The sequence below is a fragment of the Beta vulgaris genome, chromosome 2 (assembly GCF_026745355.1).
Source record: "Beta vulgaris subsp. vulgaris cultivar EL10 chromosome 2, EL10.2, whole genome shotgun sequence".
In the NCBI taxonomy this organism is placed as follows: domain Eukaryota; kingdom Viridiplantae; phylum Streptophyta; class Magnoliopsida; order Caryophyllales; family Amaranthaceae; genus Beta; species Beta vulgaris.
Window position 1 is genome coordinate 40699372 of NC_079203.1, and position 19650 is coordinate 40719021.

The following is a 19650-nucleotide window of genomic DNA, read 5'->3' on the forward strand; positions in this document are numbered from 1 at the left end:
AACTTGTTCAACTCTATGATTTGCATACCAATATACGGCACGGTTACCTTCGCGATAAACATGAATGAAAAGGACCTCCCACCGAGGATCCGAGGCAAGCTGCTTACACTTGTTAAGTATATGAATACGTTCCCACCATAAGAAGAATAATTGCATTGGACAAGCTTTACGCATGCCTGATTATCCATTCCCACAATAAGCTTTTTTATCCCAGCCTCTCGAGCCATTTCAAGTCCATATAGGACTGTCATCATCTCGGCCCTAGTTGTGCATTTGTCAAAGTGAGAAGCGTAGCCCATCTGTTACAAACCACGGTGGTCATGGATGATACCCCCACACCCCGCATCACCAAGAGGTTGCTTCGAAACCCCCATCTGAATTTAAACGATACCAATCAGGTGAGAGACACTTCCACCTAATAAGAGTTTCCATGTTCTCCCTAATTTGATACTCACCCATCAATTCATCCCGATGCAAATTTTTCCAAACCTCTTCAAATTTCGCTTGTATATAGGAATCCACTGATATCTATTGGAATTTCTTGCTTAAGTCCAAAAATCCAACAATTTGTCCATCTCCAAATCCACCAACATGTTATAGCAAAGTAGGAGGGCCAAATGTCATCCTGACGAGCAAATGTTGCGAGATATCCAACATTGTAGGGTACCAGAGAAATCTCCGCCCTATGTGTACCTCCAAAAACTTTTGTCCAAACGTGACGAGCAGTGGGGCAATCACGAAGGAGATGCGCCAACGTTTCCTCCTTGTCTCCACATAGCTCACAAAGTGGATCATCAACAAGTAAGAATGAGGACTTTGGGAGAATTTATTCAAACAATTTCTTTGAGTGCCACTAAGAATTCACGGCTGCCAGTCTCTTGCACATTCCAAATCATGCACGTGATTTGGGAAAGGTTTAAAGCTAGAGGGGGATATTTATCAACCATATTAACTAGGACAATATTTAGAGAGCTTAGGAAAGCCGAAGAAATCAATCGCAATAGGCAAGAGATCAGATTTCATTGGGAATTAGTAGATTCACCACCAATTCTGGTTGTGTTGGCATCGGTGCGATCCACGATTGGATCCTCACTTCCAACTTGTGGGACAGGGGAATTTTCATTGCCATATATGGTCTTGTCATGGTTCTCCCCAAAAATATGCTTTTTTCGGGGGGGGGGGAGGGGGGGGGAGGGAGGTCATCGATGGGATTGGAGTAGGGGTCTAGAGTGCCATGGTGAAGGTCATTTTATGAGTTTAGATTGATTATTGGTTGAGATTGATTTTTGGAGGTATGGAGACTACTAGCTTCAAGCTTGGAAGGTGAAATTCTGATTTTCTTGGTCTTGGGAAATGGGCTTGGAGTTAACATGGACTGGGATTAGTGGCAAATTACGGTTTTTTTTTCCTTCAAGACTTTCTTATAGTTTGATGGTATATTCGCATCAAATTAGCTTTGACAATATTTCCTTTCCCGTTGGGATTATGATTGCAAATTCCTAAGTCAAAGGATTTAGTAATAATTGATTCTAATAATACAACCTTCACCAATTAATTTTTAATAAACCAACCTTTCAATTATTCCTGAATAATACAACCTTTATACCCTATTTACTTCTAGTGATCGAGTTAAAATTGTAATACCCCGACCTCTAAGCATCTTTATTAGGTTAATTAATTTTGATTATTAGCAACAGAAGACCTAACCTTTGGTCGGTGCGTTATTGCCGTATTTTCCATTAGGAAAATACAAGGAAACATACTTTCAAAATTCTAATATATAATAATGTGAAAACTTAAACATCTGGATTATATAAAAATTAAAGTAAAATAGTTATAATGTTAATTAAACTAACTAATGACTTAGGTTACAAAAATTGTAAGTGTTTGAGTCATTTTAACATCAATTCCTCACTGCTAAGTCATTCCGTCATCCCCATTGGTACCTAATACAGAAAAACAAAACGTCATTAGTCAAGGCCTAGTAACATACTACTCCAACAACGTAAATTCATTTCAACTCATTTTACTTGCAAACAGAGAGGAGAGAATATAATTAAACCATTTCATAATTCATATCAGGGATTTAAAGAAATATTTGTATTGTCATTCATCAGTATATCATATTAATTATCAAAAATCTTCCATTGGTTACTTGTCGAGTACAACAAAAGGCTAAGCCACCGAGGACATATGTCCTCCATCGGTGGCATAAAGCCATACATCATAGCATAAGGCAAAGCCATCGAGGACCTTTGTCGTCCCCCATCAGAAGGTGGCATATAATGCCAAACATAATGCGGGTACCACCGATGATGTTGTCCCCCATCAGAAGGTGGCGTTGCCGCCATATAACTGAATGACACGTTCACGGCCCACATAACATATTACTACCATAAACTATATTTCACTTTCATTTATCATGTTTCAAAATTTTAGAGTATATTTCATTAAACATCTTATAAGCATCATGAAAACAGATTTATCATCATAAACATCATTTAACAAAATATTTCATATCCCGCAATCCATAAATACACATCATCAAAACATTATGTAAAAGCGTCATAAAACATAGTTGGAAGGGGAGTGCGGATGTTAGCAGTAGAAGTTACCTCGGATCGCGATTATTATACTTGATAGTCAGGGAGGCTTGTAATATCCATTTTCCTTTCTAATCTATTCAAGAATTAATAGAGAACGACTTATTAATATTTTATTGTAGGTTTAAACTCTACGATCCATTTCCATCATGTGCCCATTATGAAAAATTCTTTATTATTACTTTATAGTGAGTTCCTGAAATTAATGGTTACGGAAATCTCATTATCACTATTTATTACTCAAAATATAATTCTTGACTTTCCTACCTTGGTTAAAAAGGTCATTTTTAATATAATAGATAACACCTTTAACATGAATTCTAAGTCCAACTTAAGATAAACTATTTAGTAACAACCACTAGTTATAATGTTCATGAAATTCATGTTTAGTGTCTTGAAGGTGTGATTATAGAACTTTCATATTAGATCTTTAGTACTAAAATGATTATCTAACTAGTTATTCCACTCTAACTTGTACTAGTGATATTTCCTACTAATTAGTACCCATGTATTAGCGACTTACTTAGTTTACAACTTAGAAAGTGGAATTCATTCATTAAGCTAAAAAGTAGAATTACAAGTACTCATTTTTAAGAATAAGCTTACTAACATTATACTTATATAATCCAAGTGTACTTAATTAGTATTACTTTATAATATTTAAATTTAAGTTATAAATATATACTTGATTTGGGTTATTATTATAAATATATGGCAAGCTATAATCTAATTAAGCAAATGGTTAAATCATAGTATCAACAATATCAGAGCAATATCATACTTAATCTTTTGATTTAGACCCGTAAAATTACTATATTATAAATTCATCCCAATAAATTATTTAAACACGTAACTAATGTTTACTTAAACTCCAAATTAATGACTCATTAGCTAATCACTTTTCAGAAACAAGCTAGTTATTAGGCCCGGGCTATGCCTCGGATAAGAAAAAAAATTCATTTATTAATATAATACTTTATAATAATAACACTAAATACAACTTAGCCTAGTGGTTAAGACTTAGTGTATGTACTTGAGGTCTTGGGATCAAACCCTATACTATACAATTTCTTATTTTTTTATTGTACATGGATTACATGAACTAAAACTTCCTAGGGAGAGCGTCACGCGGCACAGTTTCTTGTTTTCGCACGCCTTTTAATATATTTACTAGTTATTATGCCCGGGCTATTCCCCGGGTAAGAAAAAATTTCATTTATTAATATAATACTTTATGATAATAACACTAAATACAACTTAGCCTAGTGGTTAGAACTTTAGTATGTGTACTTGAGGTCTCGAGATCAAACCCTATACTATGCAATTTCTTAATTTTTTTAGCAGTCCAGGCGGGGCATAGGGAGTGCAGCGAGAAAGAGAGGAGGGAGAAGAGGAGGAGTGGAGCGGGAGCAGCGTCGTGGAGGGAGAAGAGGAGGAGTGGTGCTGGCGGCTGGTAGGCGGCGGTGGGGGCTCTCTGCGGCAGACGGGTGGTGGTGGTCGAAAATGGTGGAGGATGGGTGTTAAAGGTTGTATAATTTCATATTTTTGGGTGAAGATGAATAGTGAAATAAGCATACTATTTATAGAGATTTTCGGAGAAAAAATTGATTAAGCTAATGGAGGTTTCATTGTGAAGTATACTTGGGGAGCAAGGCCTTTTAGAAGCCATGGAGAGCAAGAAGAGAGAGCTTGAAGAAGAAGATGAAATGGATGGATGGTGATGGTGGTTTTCCTATTTTAGAAATTTTATAATTCTTTTGTATTTACTAAAATTGGTACTTGCCTATTTTTCTTTTATGTATAACTAAATTAACTTAGTTTGTTCTAAATCAAACTTGATTTAAATAAATAAAAGGAGTAATAATTCATACAATAATCTTAAAAATAAGTTTTAAACACATTTATTTAGCTTTTTATTAACGTTAATCAAGCTTAAATTTTCGAGATATTACAAAAATGACTTAAAATCTTCTAAAATATTAACTCATTACCATAGAAGTAGGAGCATGGAGGCAAGGGAAGGAAACAACGGAGGAGCTAAGAAATATGGCTTATCAAACAAACTGATTATCAACACGTCAAAGCCTAGTAAAAGCAAATACCTCCAAAAAGTTGCATTATTCAAGAGTAATTGAATCGTTGACTTATTAAAAATTAATCGATGAAAGGTTGTATTATTAAAATCAATTATTATTCCAAATATTTATTCACAAAATTACCTTAGATGAACTCATCCTTGCCAGCAGCTAAGTCAATGGATGGGAAGTCACTTGTAGCAAAGACCATGTTTTGATCATTGACGTGAGACGAATTTTCATCCAGAGGTTGACCATTTTTGGGTTCCTGAATATCCTCAATTTCTTGCTCTATCTCTTTATCTTGCAAGTTATTAAACCTAGATCCCCTAATTTCTGGTTGTCAGTTGGAGGAATTTGGCGGTTTTTGATTTTTTTTTTTTTCAAATTTGGGATTGGCGCTCTTTACCCTCTTCGGTTAGAATCTTTTTAGGTCGTGGGTTACGCTTTCGGATTGGCTTCTTGACTAGCATCCAACTCCCTAACTCCTTGTTCTCCTCCGGCCTAGACTCCGGCGCAGTCTTCCCGGTTGGTGGTTGTGGTAAGGGTGCTTTGAGTTCATGTCTTGTTCAGGGTTTTTTTTTAACAATATCCCTCTTACCCTACTTTACCACATTGGTAGCAAATCAAGGGAATCCTTCACAATGAATTCTCCAGATTTTTCCTTTGAGCCAGACTTTGGATAGGAGGGGTTTAGATAGGTCAATCTCCACGCTAATTCTAGTGAATTGTCCCCTTTTAGCATTTGCGATGTTTCAATCTTAGGACTTTGTCAATTTTAGCTCCTACCTTAGCTTCTTTTAGGAAATCAACATCAAAATATTCCACTGAAGGTGTGGAATACGGACCCACACCGTGAGGAATTGCAGCGTTGAATCATCAGGGATAAAATTGGGCACCCACTTCTAAACTGTGAGGTAATTATCCTCAATTAGCCAAGGTTCATCAATTAGGACATGATGATAGTCATCCTTGTTAGTGAACCTTGCGATATAGTACGAATTACCAATATCTGTGAGGGTTAGGCCTCCCTTCAATTGCCATTTCTTCTATAGTCTACACATTAGAGCCATGTAACCTAACATTCCATCAAACATCTTTATAATTAAGGAGGTCCTCCATGGTCCTCTAATGCGTTTCTTCTCCTCTCTGGTTAAGAGAATAGCAGGGCATCTTTCATCGTCATCATTAGAAATTTCATCGTCATAATTCATCTCTAAGCGAGTAGGGAATCCAGATGCAGAGGCATTGGATGAATGTTTTTCATTTTGAATCATATCCTTGAAAGAGATATTATTCATTCTTGCTTGAATTGGTTGGAAAATTCCTTGAGGATGATCAATTTACATAGTATTATCCTTGTTATGATTTAGACGGATTATCTTGCGCTTAGCTGTTTTTTGTGGAACGATCCAATTGATCTCTTTCATGGAGTGGAAATGGGAGAACCATCCATTTGCAGAGAGAGAAAAGTTTATTTTCCCTATTGTTCTTGAAAATATACTCAAGCAACTAATGCTAGAAAGGATACGTAGCTTGTCTCTAGTGTTTATGATGGTTGTTGTAAAAAAAACGTCCTCATGAATAAAGCGATTGAAACATATGCTAATTTTCAGCAATTACCATTTTTCTAGGTATCGCTTCCTATCTCCCACATGGATGACCAATGTTCAAACTTTAGTAGAAGCAAAAATTTCAATATAGTGGGGATGGGGGTAGAGGTTGGGAGTGCTTGTTGGACCTGTGAATGAGTATCATGTGCGAGAACAGTCTACGAAAAAGAAATTCTTACCATGAAATTCCCGAGAGGGGCTCCGATAAAAAAAACAATGGGTAATATTGTAATTGCCTTCCACCATTCCTTTGGCTTTGGAGTTTGGACTTACAATTAGAAAAATGGATATTACAAAAATTAGTTTTTTTTTTTTTTTTTTTTGAAAGAGAAATTTCATTAATTGAAGGCCAAACGACATCTACAATAGGTATTAAAGTAAAAACAAGATACAATTAAACAAGACTAAATCAAATTTGTCTTCGAAGAAACTACAATGAACCAGATCGAACAATACAGCACAACCCTCTTGTATTTGCTGAATCAAACAGCTATTGATGAGGAAGTCTATCATTCTGATATAGTTTAGGAAGAACATTCTTGATCGAGTCAGGTTGACCGCATCCGAGATTCCAATACCTTCATGTTGAGTCTCGAACTTCAACCAATGAGAATAATTTCTCATACCTAAAAGCAAAAGAACCATACTCACAACTCCCATAGGGGAGAAGGAGATTTCCAAAACAGAAACTAAAAACCCCATAATAGGGTTTGAGAAACTCTCATAAAGAGAGACTAATTTATTGAACAAAAACAAGAAAATGAATTAAAAACTGGAAATAAAAGGGGAAAAGGGGCTTACCATGGATGAAAACATCCATGGCAGCCCCTAATTGATGAAGAAAGGGTAAGGGAGGCTAGGGTTTGAGAGAGAGAAAAAGAGAGGGGAGGCTAGGGTTTTTTTATAAAGTATTTTTAATTAACGTTTACAAAAATTAGTTGAGGAACGGCAAACCACTACATCTTATATCTCTTCAATGGCGGCAACTCACTCCACGGCGCACATTACCATCAATCGCAGCTCCCCTCCTCCTTCTCTGTATTCAATCCCCTTGAAACACTACAAAACGATGCCGAATTGCGCATTATCTCCTCAAAATTGGAAAGAGAGTAGGCGATTAGTCTCCATTTCTCTCGTCCTCCTCCACTCTCTCTCCTCTCTTCCTCCCTGTATGTCTTCTCTCTCTTTATCTTTTCTTAGCTTATTGTTTATATACTTTTTTACAAATTTAATTTCTTCTCATTGGCAGATGCAATTGCTGGGAGTTCTTTTGATAAATACATCAGAAGGTTAATTTTTGTTGCTTATGTACTTTTTATTTGACCGTATTGTAAGGTGAATTATACTTAATTTGTTACCTCTGCGTATGATTCCCGGTTAATACATGATAGATAGCTAAGGCTGCGTTATATTCGACTTATTTTGACTTATCTGAACTTTTTTTAGTATTCATTTGATTTATTGGAGCTTATTTTATAAGGTATTAGTACTTATTAGAATTTATCTGAACTAATTTATCATCACTTTTAGAACTTATTTGGCTTATCTTAATACCTCATAACTAATAACTTTTTTTTTTCTTCTGAGAATAGTTCATATAAAGTTGAATAGAATAAAGCCTAAATTAGGTAACGCTTATGAGCTTATTACGATTTTTTTTCTCTTAGGCCCGTTTGGTTGGGCGTAAAATATTTTCAACGTAAAGTGATTTTCATGGAAAACAATTTATAATGAAAAATACAATTCCAAAATTAGTTTTCTGTTGTTTGGTTTCATGTAAGAAAAAATGATGACATGAAAGGAAAGAGGAGTGTACAAGAAAGATAAGGAAAACAGTTTTCCCTCCATTTGCAAAAGAAAATGGTTTTCCATCAGTGGGAGAGCAATTTTACTCCAAGGAAAAATGATTTTACCCTCCTTTGCAAACCAAACAATGTAAAATTGAAAATAAAGGAAAACAATTTTCGAGGAAAATGTTATACGCCCTACCAAACTGGCCCTTAGTGTAGTTTGTAAGCTTGCATGCTTGTGAATGGCTGATAAAGACCCGATAAAGTTCACCTTGGAGTAATGATATTCAGTAAACACAAGTTCTATTCAGTGAAAATAAGTTGAGCAAAAACACTAAATAAATAATTAAGAGTAAACAAATAGAGAATAACTAAGAATAATATCAGTATATATACACGGGGATTGATTTATATTACCACTTTCTAGTGTATGTCAATCAGGAAAAAGCTTGAACCTCTGGAGGATTATGTGCCTGCTGTTATACTGACTCAGTTGCAGATCAAAGACATAGGTGGCTTCTCTTCTTTTCAGCTTATTGTCTTTGTTGTGGATTTGATAATATATATATACTCCAATGTGCTTGTTAAGTTGTTTTCCTTTTGCTTACTTTCAGAATCAGTTCAATTGTTCTAAGCATCCCACTTCATTGTCTTGCAAAACTAATACTTTTAAGTTTAATATTAGCTTTCTCTTTAAGGTTCACTGAAACATTTTGTAAAGAGAAAGGATGAAGTTGGTGAGGCGAGTTTGATTTCCAACTGGAAGGTTAATGATTCAGTTTGCTACATATTAGAAATTTTTAGCTGAAAATACTACTCTCTTTCCCAATATAGTGGCTAAGACTGCCTATAGTACCCATGAGGGGAACTAACGACTACGAGTCTACGAGTTTTTGGTAATGCCATTTGGACTTACGAGTGCACCCGCCACATTTGAACCTCTCATGAATGATGTTTTCCGGCCTTTCCTCAGGAAGTTCGTGTTAGTGTTTTTTGACGAAATTCTCATCTATAGCTGGAATGAGAAGCAACATTGTGAGCATTTGGCACTAGTCCTTGACAAGTTACATTACTATCAATTATACACGAACCAAATAGGTGTGAGTTTGCAAGGGTAGAAATAGCTTACTTGGGACAGGTGATTTCAACATGTGGGGTGGCAGTGGACCACTCAAGTCTCGACCTTGGATGAACATCTAAAGGAATGTGATACTGTACTGGATGAGGTGTGTTTTAAATTACTCCAAAGTATAATGTAAAGTAATTGATGGTCATGAAAGAAGTATCATGCTCTAAGGGGTTGTTTGGATTGGAGGTAATGTATTTAGGGGATAATAATGGAGAGAAGATGAAGATAAAGTTAGCTAGAAGTAGAAGATTCGATATAGATAATGCAAGGAGAGAGAGATGGAAGGGGGAATTATCACCGTCATTTTAGAGGGGTCTTTGGTAAATATTACCCCCAGATTAAGCGTAATAAGTAACTCTCCTCATTTTGGGGTGTTGGGTACTATATTTTCTTCTATTACCTCTTCAATACATTACCCTCAATTCAAGCATATCCCTTGAATTAACTGCTAACCTCCCCTCTCTACTCCAATACAATGCTTAATCTAATTTGAAACTAAAGTTAAAAATTATTTTCCCTAATGACTAATACAAATTTTTAGTAGAATATTATAAAAAAAAACCTATACATCTTTCCAGAATGTGGCATTTTGAGGAAAAATAAAAAAGATAAGATTCCCATTAATTAGTTATTGTTAATAAACTTCAACTATAAGTTTATGGTTTTATAGTATTACATTGTAATTGGTTTATTATAGTGGTTGGCAGTAAGCGCCAACGACTGCAGACTTGGTATTTTGTGAGACTCACTCGCCCTCTCTTTCTGAATCCAGAGGAAAGCCTAGATGTCGACCAGGCTCAATATGCCGCCTACAGATCAATATTACGTTCTGGGCCTGCTGCATCATTTCGGTCAAATATTCGAGCTGTAAGTTAAACCTGCGCGGTTATATTTTGTTTTTATGTCTTCTGCCACTTGGCAGTTGGCACTGGATATAGAGGGCCAGAAGGATGTTGTTTTTCCTTTCCTTTTACTTGCTGTTGTGCGTTAGAGAATGTTGATTGGGAAGGAAACATTTTCCAGTGAAAGTAGTATTCCTATTTTTCTTTGTTTGGTTTGCAAAGGGTGGAAAATTGTTCGAATATAGGAATGAATGTACGTTACCTTGCGCATTCTCTTCTCTCATCCAATTCAATTTCGCTTCTCTCTCCAACTTCTTTGTGGGGAACCACTAAAAAAACGAATTTACAATTGTGTTTTCCCCTGACAAATGTTATGTATTGGAAAATTATTTTCCAGGTAACCAAACAGAGCCTTAATCTTGTGAACAAGTCTGAGAGAAATCTTTTTAGTGGAGTTATTGTGAAACTTCAGATATATTCAATAGTCATATGCTTTTGATTGCTTGGCAGAACATTTTAATGTTTCAATATCTATTGTGTTTCTCACTTTTTGCAGTCCTCAGAGTTTACGTTCATTTTTGAGATGTAGGTTGCACAATATGCTTCTGATGATGGGAAGGGTAAGGCTGCTTTTGATGACGTTGATCAGTGTCTCAGGTACTTGCTATTGCCTTTCTAATTCAGAATCTGTAGATAGTACAGTGTTGTAATTAACAACATCATATAATCATAAAAAATGACTGATACGAGATTCAGAAAATTTTACCAATTGTAGGAGAATAAACCATAGGAGGAAGCTGAAGATTTCATGATTGATTTCTTCTATTTTGCATGTCACTTTTTCTTCTAGGAAATGCTATTGGCCCTTTAAGGCTTAAGCATAGGCGTGTTTAGGGGTGTTAACACTTAGCACTTGGGGTTGCTCGGCTTGACTCATAACACGTGCAATCGAACTCGAGCAAAATTTGGAGATTTTCCGAGCCTTGAATTTACCTTAAAACTCAACTTGAAATTACATTATAACATGTTCACAATTGAATTTTGGCTCCTCTGAGATTTTCACCAATATTATGCATTTATGCACATCTTCACTATTAATTTCTAGCTAAATTCTGTAACGCTTAAAACAGAACAGCAAAAATATATTCTGAGCTTGTTCGCCAGTCAAGCTTAGCTATGCTCGATTCATGAAAATCTCGAGCCGAGCTCAAATATTCATGAGCCCATTAGGCTCACTAACGCCCCTAGACATGTTCTATTATGAGTCCCAAATCAAGTGATTCTTTATCAAATGGAATGATGTTAGTGCACAATTTTGTTTTTGCAACACTCTGACTGCTTAGTAAAAAGTATATACTTCATATGATATGTTTAAAAGATTGACATGTTATGGATGGAGAACTTGAATTTTACTCCTAATTAAAGATCTTGTGTCTTTTATTATGTCACATTGTCACTGGGGATCTTGTTCTGAAGAGCGTTGGATGAATTTGATTCTTTGCTTCTACGCGCTTCAAGAAATAACAAAGAAGCATCACCTAAGTTGATGAAAGAAAAGATAAGCACAGCTGTGAATGCATTAAACAGGTTATTTTGACGCTTACAGTTTCTTTGGGTTAAGCTATATGATGCCTTTGTATTTGCTCTTATTAAGTTTACCCATATGACAAATATGATGTGTTAATATAGTTTAGGCTGCATTTTATTAATGGTCTTTGCAGCCTCCTCCAAACTGTACCCTCGGACGTGCTAGATAAAGCAAAAGCAATCGCAGAAGCCTATCGAACCCCTGAAAGCAATGGGGGTCCTCAGGAGTTGGATCAAGAATTGAAGGAATTGCAATCAATCTTGTAAATAAAGAATTTACACCCCCAAACAAGATAAACTTGCGACATAGTTGAAAGGCAACAAATCGAGGAAATGCCCTTCTCGCTTTGGCCAATCACAGGTAAAATGTTGTATAAACTAGTTCTTAGCCACCCCGCGCTGTTGCATGAGTATGAAGTTCAAATTTTCTTATTTTGAGAAAAAGATTCAAATCTTCTTCAGTTGAATGAAATAGTTGTAATTTTAATTGTTTTTGGTACAACAGTTGTTTAAGATGTGATTCTGTATGACACTTAGAACTCCAGCAATAGTCCCCTGTCTAGCATAAAAGCGCCTAAAGTGGGGGCATACAAATCATCCATAATTCCATATAATGTAGGTCTACCATAGTCCATAGATATGTTCAGGCCAGACAGTAACGAAAGAGAGGTTTCTTTGTTTGATAAGAATAACGAAAGAAAAGCTGACCGACCACGTGAAGTATTTATTGGACTTTGGTATTAATGGTAATGCCATCTGCAGTGCTCCAGAATGGAACTTTCTTTTGACTGATTTGTCTACGATTAGGGGTGTTAATGAGCATGCATGGCTCGCAAACTATTCGAGTTCAATCCGAATTTTCTAGAGTCGAACATAGCAAAGTTCGATTTGAAAAATTCGTGAGCATACTCGAAATATATTTTAGCTATATTATTTTGCATATTCTACAAAATAAAATAAAAAGTTACACGTAAATTGTGCACAGTACTCGACTACTCGTGAAAAACTCAAAGTAAGTAAGTAGTCGAATATATATATATATATATATATATATATATATATATATATATATATATATATATATATATATATATATATATATATATATATATATAGGAATAGGATCTTGTGAAAACACCCATAAAACTGAAAACTGAAAACAAAAGATCTGGGCCGTCTATTATTATCCTGTGGACACAAGTATTTAGCTTCCATTTCTTTTTTCTCTCCCTCTCTCTTGTAAACAACAATACCCAATTCAGAGGAGATGCAACAACCTTCGTTCTCTCGGGTTTTGTCCGTGCTCAGGGTGATGCTGACAGTTTTGTTGATCGTCTGTGGCAGAAGCAGAGGACTCAATGTGGACAGTAGTCAGTAGGGAAAGTTCAGAGGAGAGTTCAATCTTGAAGAACTGTTTTTTGTGTTTATTTTGAAGTTTAGAGTTTGTTTTTACGGTGAACAGTATGATCGAATTTTATGACATAACATCAGTTTATTTGGTAAATTTTGTTCTATTTCTCCTATTTTATGATACAACCACCTGAACTTATGCAAGAGTAAAAGTGAAGAAACAATAGCAATAGGAGCACAGACGAATCTTGTGGGATATACATCCTCTGTTTTTTAGTGGACCCAATTCCTTTAGAGCAATACCCAATTCTATTTTACCAATTACTTTCTCTCTCCTGTTGCTATCTCTTCTAGATCGTGCTAAGTGAAGCTTTTTTTGCAGCATTTTCCAATCTCCATTGAAGGAAGACCTCCATTGAAGGTTAATTAAGCTTTCAATTTTTTTTTTCAGATTTTAGGTTTAATTGAAGATTAAGTATCTCGAAAATTTAGAATTAGGAAATCAAAATTCAATCTGAAATTAAGCAAAGATTTTTGGTATTCTAATTTTTTTATTATGAGAGTTGAGGGAGAAAAAGAAGGTTGGAGAAGATGAAGGTTGAAGAAGAAGGTGGTGGATATCAAGACTTAAAAGTTACTTTTATACTATTAGTTAAAGTTATTCTTAGTTAAAGTTACCCTTATAATACTCAAAGTTATCCTTATAATACTCAAAGTTATCCTATAAAGATGAAAATTAATTATGACATAATAAAGTTATCCTAAACGTACTAAAAGTTACCCTTATAATATATAAAGTTTGCCCTTGAAATATATAAAGTTATCCTTAATATAATAAAGTTACCCTAAAACAGACAAAAGTTACCCCTAAAGTATATAAAGTTACCCTAAAAGTGGTAAAAGTTACCCCATTTTCAGTTTTCAGACTAAGGGCTATTTTCAACGGATCCTACCCCTATATATATATTATAATATATATTATATATATATATAATATATATATATATATATATATATATATATATATATATATTCGAGTAAAAGTGTAACGGGCCGAATCGAACACTCCTATCTACGATAGCTACTTTTGCGTGGCTTTGGCAAAAGGGTTGGATTTTTGTTTGGGTTGATAATAAACAAGTTGAAACACTCTTGATGTAATTGGGTTAATTGGTTTAATGAACTCATTCCTAACCTTACTTTTTTGTTTGTTTGTTTTGGGTGTTGAAATCCACCTATTTACTGAATGTGCTACTCTTCTAATTCATCTAACCTAATCAATCATAGTCAGTAATCAAGTTAAGCTTGATCAAATGAAAACGACCATATTATTTCAAACTCAAGATTAGGGGTTCAATCTTCATTAGAGACACTTTGAGATAGGATATCCTCTTATCTTTTTTCCTTTTCACTTCTAAAATGTCTCATACACTATTTTGAATGGGGTTCATTTAGAAAAAAAAAATTATCATACTCACTATTATTAAAATAATAAATAAGTCAAGGACAAATATTGTCAATATGTAAATGAACAATTTATTTCAACTTTTTGAAATTTCTTTTACATGTTTGGAGTTCAAAAAGACTTGGGACTTATTTTTAGATCTTTACGGTTTTTTTTTTATGAAAATGCACATTTGCCAATATACTTGTTAGTAGTCTGGTAAGTTATTTGTAAGTTGTTGTTGGGCTAATATTGTAAACCCTAATCTAATTTTATAATTAAATAGGTTAATAATACCATCCCATTTAGTGAATTGGGTTGAAATCCCAATGCTAACATGTTATCTTATTAGATAGTATAGGCCGCTTCTGAAGTACTAAATTGAAACTTTTTAACTAATTAAATCGGTTTTTATTGATTGAAAGTAAAAGATGCTTATTTAAGCTGATTTACTTATTAAAATTGATTTATATTGACTAATGTTGCAATTTGTTATATGAACATATTATTGATTTTTCACTGATGAACATTATGCAGTATAAAATTGATTTTTCCAAGTTGAAAAGAACGCCAACGTGAATTTTTAACTTCAAGATGACAAGCTTGAGACTTGTAAGGATCAAATATCTTTTGCCAGACTTAGCAATCAAATTAAATAATATATTACTTCAAGTGAAACATTTTTCACTTTTATGTGAGAGCTTTTTGAGAAAAGTATTTCACTTGTTTCAAAATGGAGGAAGAGCTAAACATCATTTATATAATTTATTCGACATATCTGCTATCATTTACGATACAAATTTTCATATAAGGCCGTCTTATCAGAATTAACGTAAGACGAGTGTTACTCTTTACATTAAGGCTATGTTCAGTTCACCTTATTTTTGCTTATTTCAGATTTAATCAGATCAGATCAGATCAGAAAAAATAAGTTCAGATCAGATCAGTTCAGATCATGCTTATATTTAAAAATCATTATATCTTTCATTACATATTAGTAAAAATTACAATAATTGAATATTAATAAAGTACTCATTGAGACGAATGAAACAAGACCCCACATGACTATATTTTTTCTTATATATTGAGAAAAATCTAAAAGATAAGATCTTGTAATCAGAATAAATAAGTTCAGATCAGATCAGATCAGAAAAAATAAGTTCAGATCAGATAAGTTCAGATCAGAAAATTTCAGGTGAACTAAACATAGCTTAAATGGGTCATCTTTTACCTTATACTAAACTGACTCCTTTAACTTCAAAAGTGACCCTTTTAAGTTATAACATATAAAGTCACCTTGTTTGAAAAAATAGTGGAGGTGCTCTTACGCTAGTATTCTTATACACGAACTTAAACAAGACTTAATATATTGTTAAAATAAACACATGGGCATGAATTGCATCAAGCCACGTGTCACTTTTCTCTTAACCCTTGACATAGTGCCAAGTCATTCTTGATGTGACATTCATTGTCAATTTTTTTTTTTGACAACAACTACATCTATACTAATTAAAGCAGTAAAGATTACAACAAAGGAGGATTGATACGATACATATTTACTAGATGGTGAGCTTGGCTAGCTTGCTCTCTTGAAACTTTTGAGCTAGATAGATTGTTTATGAAATTGAGCTCCAATCCGGAGAATGTCTTTGATTACCCAGTAAGTGTCTGTTGGATGGGGATCGATTTTGTAGTAGTTGGAGTAAGGTAGAGGAGTTTGAGTAGACTTTAATAGCATGCAAATGTTGATATCTAGCCCATCTTAAGGCATGCAAGCATGCGAGTGCTTCAGATTGTAGGGCAGATCGAGTTAACATGTGTTGACTACTGTATAAAGATTTATTGTCCTTTAGTAACCACCACGCAATTCCAGTCTTACCTGTAGTTTTATCCCAGGAACCATCACACTGAATGATGTTTGAAATTTGATTGTAATTATGACGGGAGCCTAATTCAACCATTTGAAATCTTGGGGGGTTGATGGTTTTTCTCCGGAGAATGAGGGAATGTTAAATCTAGGGGGAAGCAAACGATCATGTTGAGTAAGAGCAACATCAATGTAACCAGAACTTGGGATTTTGAATTACTAGTGTTGCGAAAACACATAATCATTTCGGGATAACCAAATACCCCAAAGTGTTGCGATGAAAATAATCAAATCTCTACTTGAAGGGTCATCCTTACTATGAAAGAGAAGGATATTTGTAAGATTCCATTGATAACAATCTAAAGATTCTCTAGAAGTTGATTGGAGCTGAAGATTTCCAACTGTCCAAATATTTTGGATAGTTTGGCATTATGTCTCTGATTGCTAAATTAATTTTGAGAGGAAAGGAAAAGTTTTTGCTAATTTTCCAAAGGAAAAGTTTCCACTTTGGTTGGAATGGGAAGGTGCCAAAGCTTTTTATAGGAGATCATATTTTGAGGAGAGGATTGAAGAATATGAAGTTGAAGGATGCATGACCTATTTTTATTGTATAATTTCCAGATTTGTGGTGGTTCAAAGTCATAAAGTTTTTTTTCCTGAGAAAGAGGAATTTCTAGGCGAAGAATAGACTGTGCATCTTTGAAATATAATGAAACTTTGATTAAAAGAACATTCCATTTTGGATTAGGAATAGGATGTATAAAGTGATGAATAAAACTTCTTTGGATAACTCTGAGTGGTAGATGAGAGTCTGCTAAAGGAATGCAAGAGTTTACCCAAGGGCTATTAAAGATTTCAATACTTTGACCATTTCCAACTTTCTAAGAGGAATTATGAAAGAGAAAAGTTTCAGCATTGTTAATAATGCGGAAGCCCCACGAGTATGATTTGCCTTGGCAAGGAGTAATATTTCCAGTGCTTAAAGAAGATTGCTTGATAGAAGAGTAGATTTTAGCCACTAAAGAAGAAAGGTTTGTGTAGTTAGTCCATGCTCTTTTCATTAGAAAAGTTGAGTTTAGGAATTTAGAAGATCGAATACCTAAGCCTCCTAAACCTTTTGGAAGGTGTAAAATGTTTTGCTTAACCATATGTATACCTATATTCCTAGATCCTTCATAGGTTGTGAAAGGTGTAAGTGAGACCAAGAAATAACACGACTACTTATATTATCTAAAAGGTAGTTGAAATGTTTTGTCTTTGGACCTCGAATGTCTATTGAAACTCCTAAATATGAAGGCAAGAAATTGACCATTGGAATTTCTTTTGTTACTCACAAAATAGATAAGGTTTTGTAAAAAGCCTTAATTCGTCCTCATGACTTACTCTCTAATTCATTGTCTAACCATCAACTTTCCTTCTAATTAGCTTTAACCTTTTAAAAGGTTGTATCTAATGTTCAATGGAAATGTATTACTATATTTAAGTTTCATTAATTTTGAGTTGTTAACTTATATGTTGTTTTTTCACTTTATTTTTACTTAACTTATTTTTGTGGAACTTATTTTTACTGATTTTTTTTATTCAACTTTACTTACTTTTTCTTATTGAACTTATTTTTACTAAACTTTTTTTTGTTGAACTTTACTTATTTTCTCTTAATTTATTTGTACTTAACTTATTTTTGTTGAAACTTAGACTATGTTTTTTTTCCACCAAGAAAGAAAAACTAGGCCAATCCCCTAACGTGGAGGCCGACCTACAATATCTTTTCGGGACCAACAGGAAAAATTAACATCATAAGGAGGAAAGAAAATGGTGGCCTGGGGGATGTAATGGTGACCCTAAGAAGCCATAAAATCAGCTGCTCTATTGCCCTCCCTTCTAATATGATGAAAGTAGATCTTCGAGAAGTCAACAACCTCTTTACCTAAATCAGGAACAATTGAATCAATACACCTAGGCACCTTATTAACATTGGATAGGGCATCAATAACTTGGTTATTATCTCCTTCAACAATAATTTTATTCAAATAAAGACTTTTGGCACAATGAACCGCTTCCCTGGGCGCTCAAGCCTCAACCTGGAGGATAGACAACTCATCATTGAGAGAATGCACATATGTACACACAACATCTCCCAAGTGATCTGAATAACAAAACCAATTACCATACTACTATCATTTATCTTGGAACCATCAAAATTAACAATCACAACCCGGGGGAGGAGTCCAAGAAAAACTCTTAGGAGAAGAATGAAGGGGAGAAGGCTTAATAGTCAATAGTAAGGAAGAAGAAGTTTCCTATCATTATCATGCGCTCCATTCCAATCTCTAATAAAATTAGTAACACGACTAGTCGTGGCAAAAATCGATAATGTAGTGTCTCTAAACACTATCTGATTCTTAGCAAACCAGAAAAACCACCAAAAGATAGCTAAATTAGCAATGCTCTCCAAGCCTAACGAAGCTTTGACCATAATAATAAAATCTCTAAAAGAAAGATCAAAGGAGGAACTAGGAAACGTATGCCAGACATCCATTGACTGCAAAATATTATAGATATCTCTCGTATAATTACAATGATTAAAGAGATGAGACATAAGTTTCTCTATTACTTTCACACAACACACATTGATGGGGGTAAAGACATGATTTTGTTCAAGTTGTTCCTGAGTGGAAAGATCATTATTAAACACTTTCTAGAGGAAGGAGCTAGCTTTTAGAGGAGCATTAATGTTCCAAACCCATTTAAAATCCACTTTGTTTGTCATGGGAGTACCTTGCAACAAATGGGCTCCCGATTTGACTGAAAGATCACCATCCGACGTAAGACCCGAAACCATCTTATCTGGAGTCGGAAATATGGGAATGTAGATTACTTCAATACTACTCATAATAGCATTAGGAAGAAATAAGTTCAAATATTGGATATTCCAACTTGAGCCATTTAAAATCACATCTTGGACTTTAAGTTACCATCCGACGTTAGACTAGGTTTTGTTGAAGTTTACTGAATTGAACTTATTTTTGCTGAACGTAACTTATCTTTGCTGAAACTTAAACTAAATTTTTGTTGAGCTTAATTTACTGAATTTAACTTATTTTTGCTTAACATAACTTTTGTTTGTTGATCCTAACTTATTATTGCTTAACTTATTTTTACGAGATCTTTTTTAATGAACTTAACTTACATATGCTGAACTAAACTTATTCACAAATTATTAGAATAGGTCTAATTTTAACATAAAATTAGACGAACTCAGTATTGAATTTTTCTAACAAGCCCATTTCATTTCACACTAACCCCAACAATATCCTACTTATCCCTTATTATCTCCTTCCTTTATTTTT

The 19650-nt window shown here is 34.3% G+C and overlaps 1 protein-coding gene across 1 annotated transcript; it reads left to right on the forward strand.

Moving 5' to 3' along the window:
• Positions 1-7217: 7217 nt before the first annotated feature.
• Positions 7218-13270, forward strand: LOC104886564 (hypothetical protein). The gene is made up of 7 exons (XM_010671018.4): positions 7218-7460; positions 7541-7580; positions 8523-8593; positions 9983-10077; positions 10642-10709; positions 11529-11639; positions 11774-13270. The coding sequence occupies exons 1-7, from the start codon at positions 7268-7270 to the stop codon at positions 11904-11906; spliced, it is 711 nt and encodes a 236-aa protein (XP_010669320.2). The 5' UTR covers positions 7218-7267; the 3' UTR covers positions 11907-13270.
• Positions 13271-19650: the final 6380 nt, after the last annotated feature.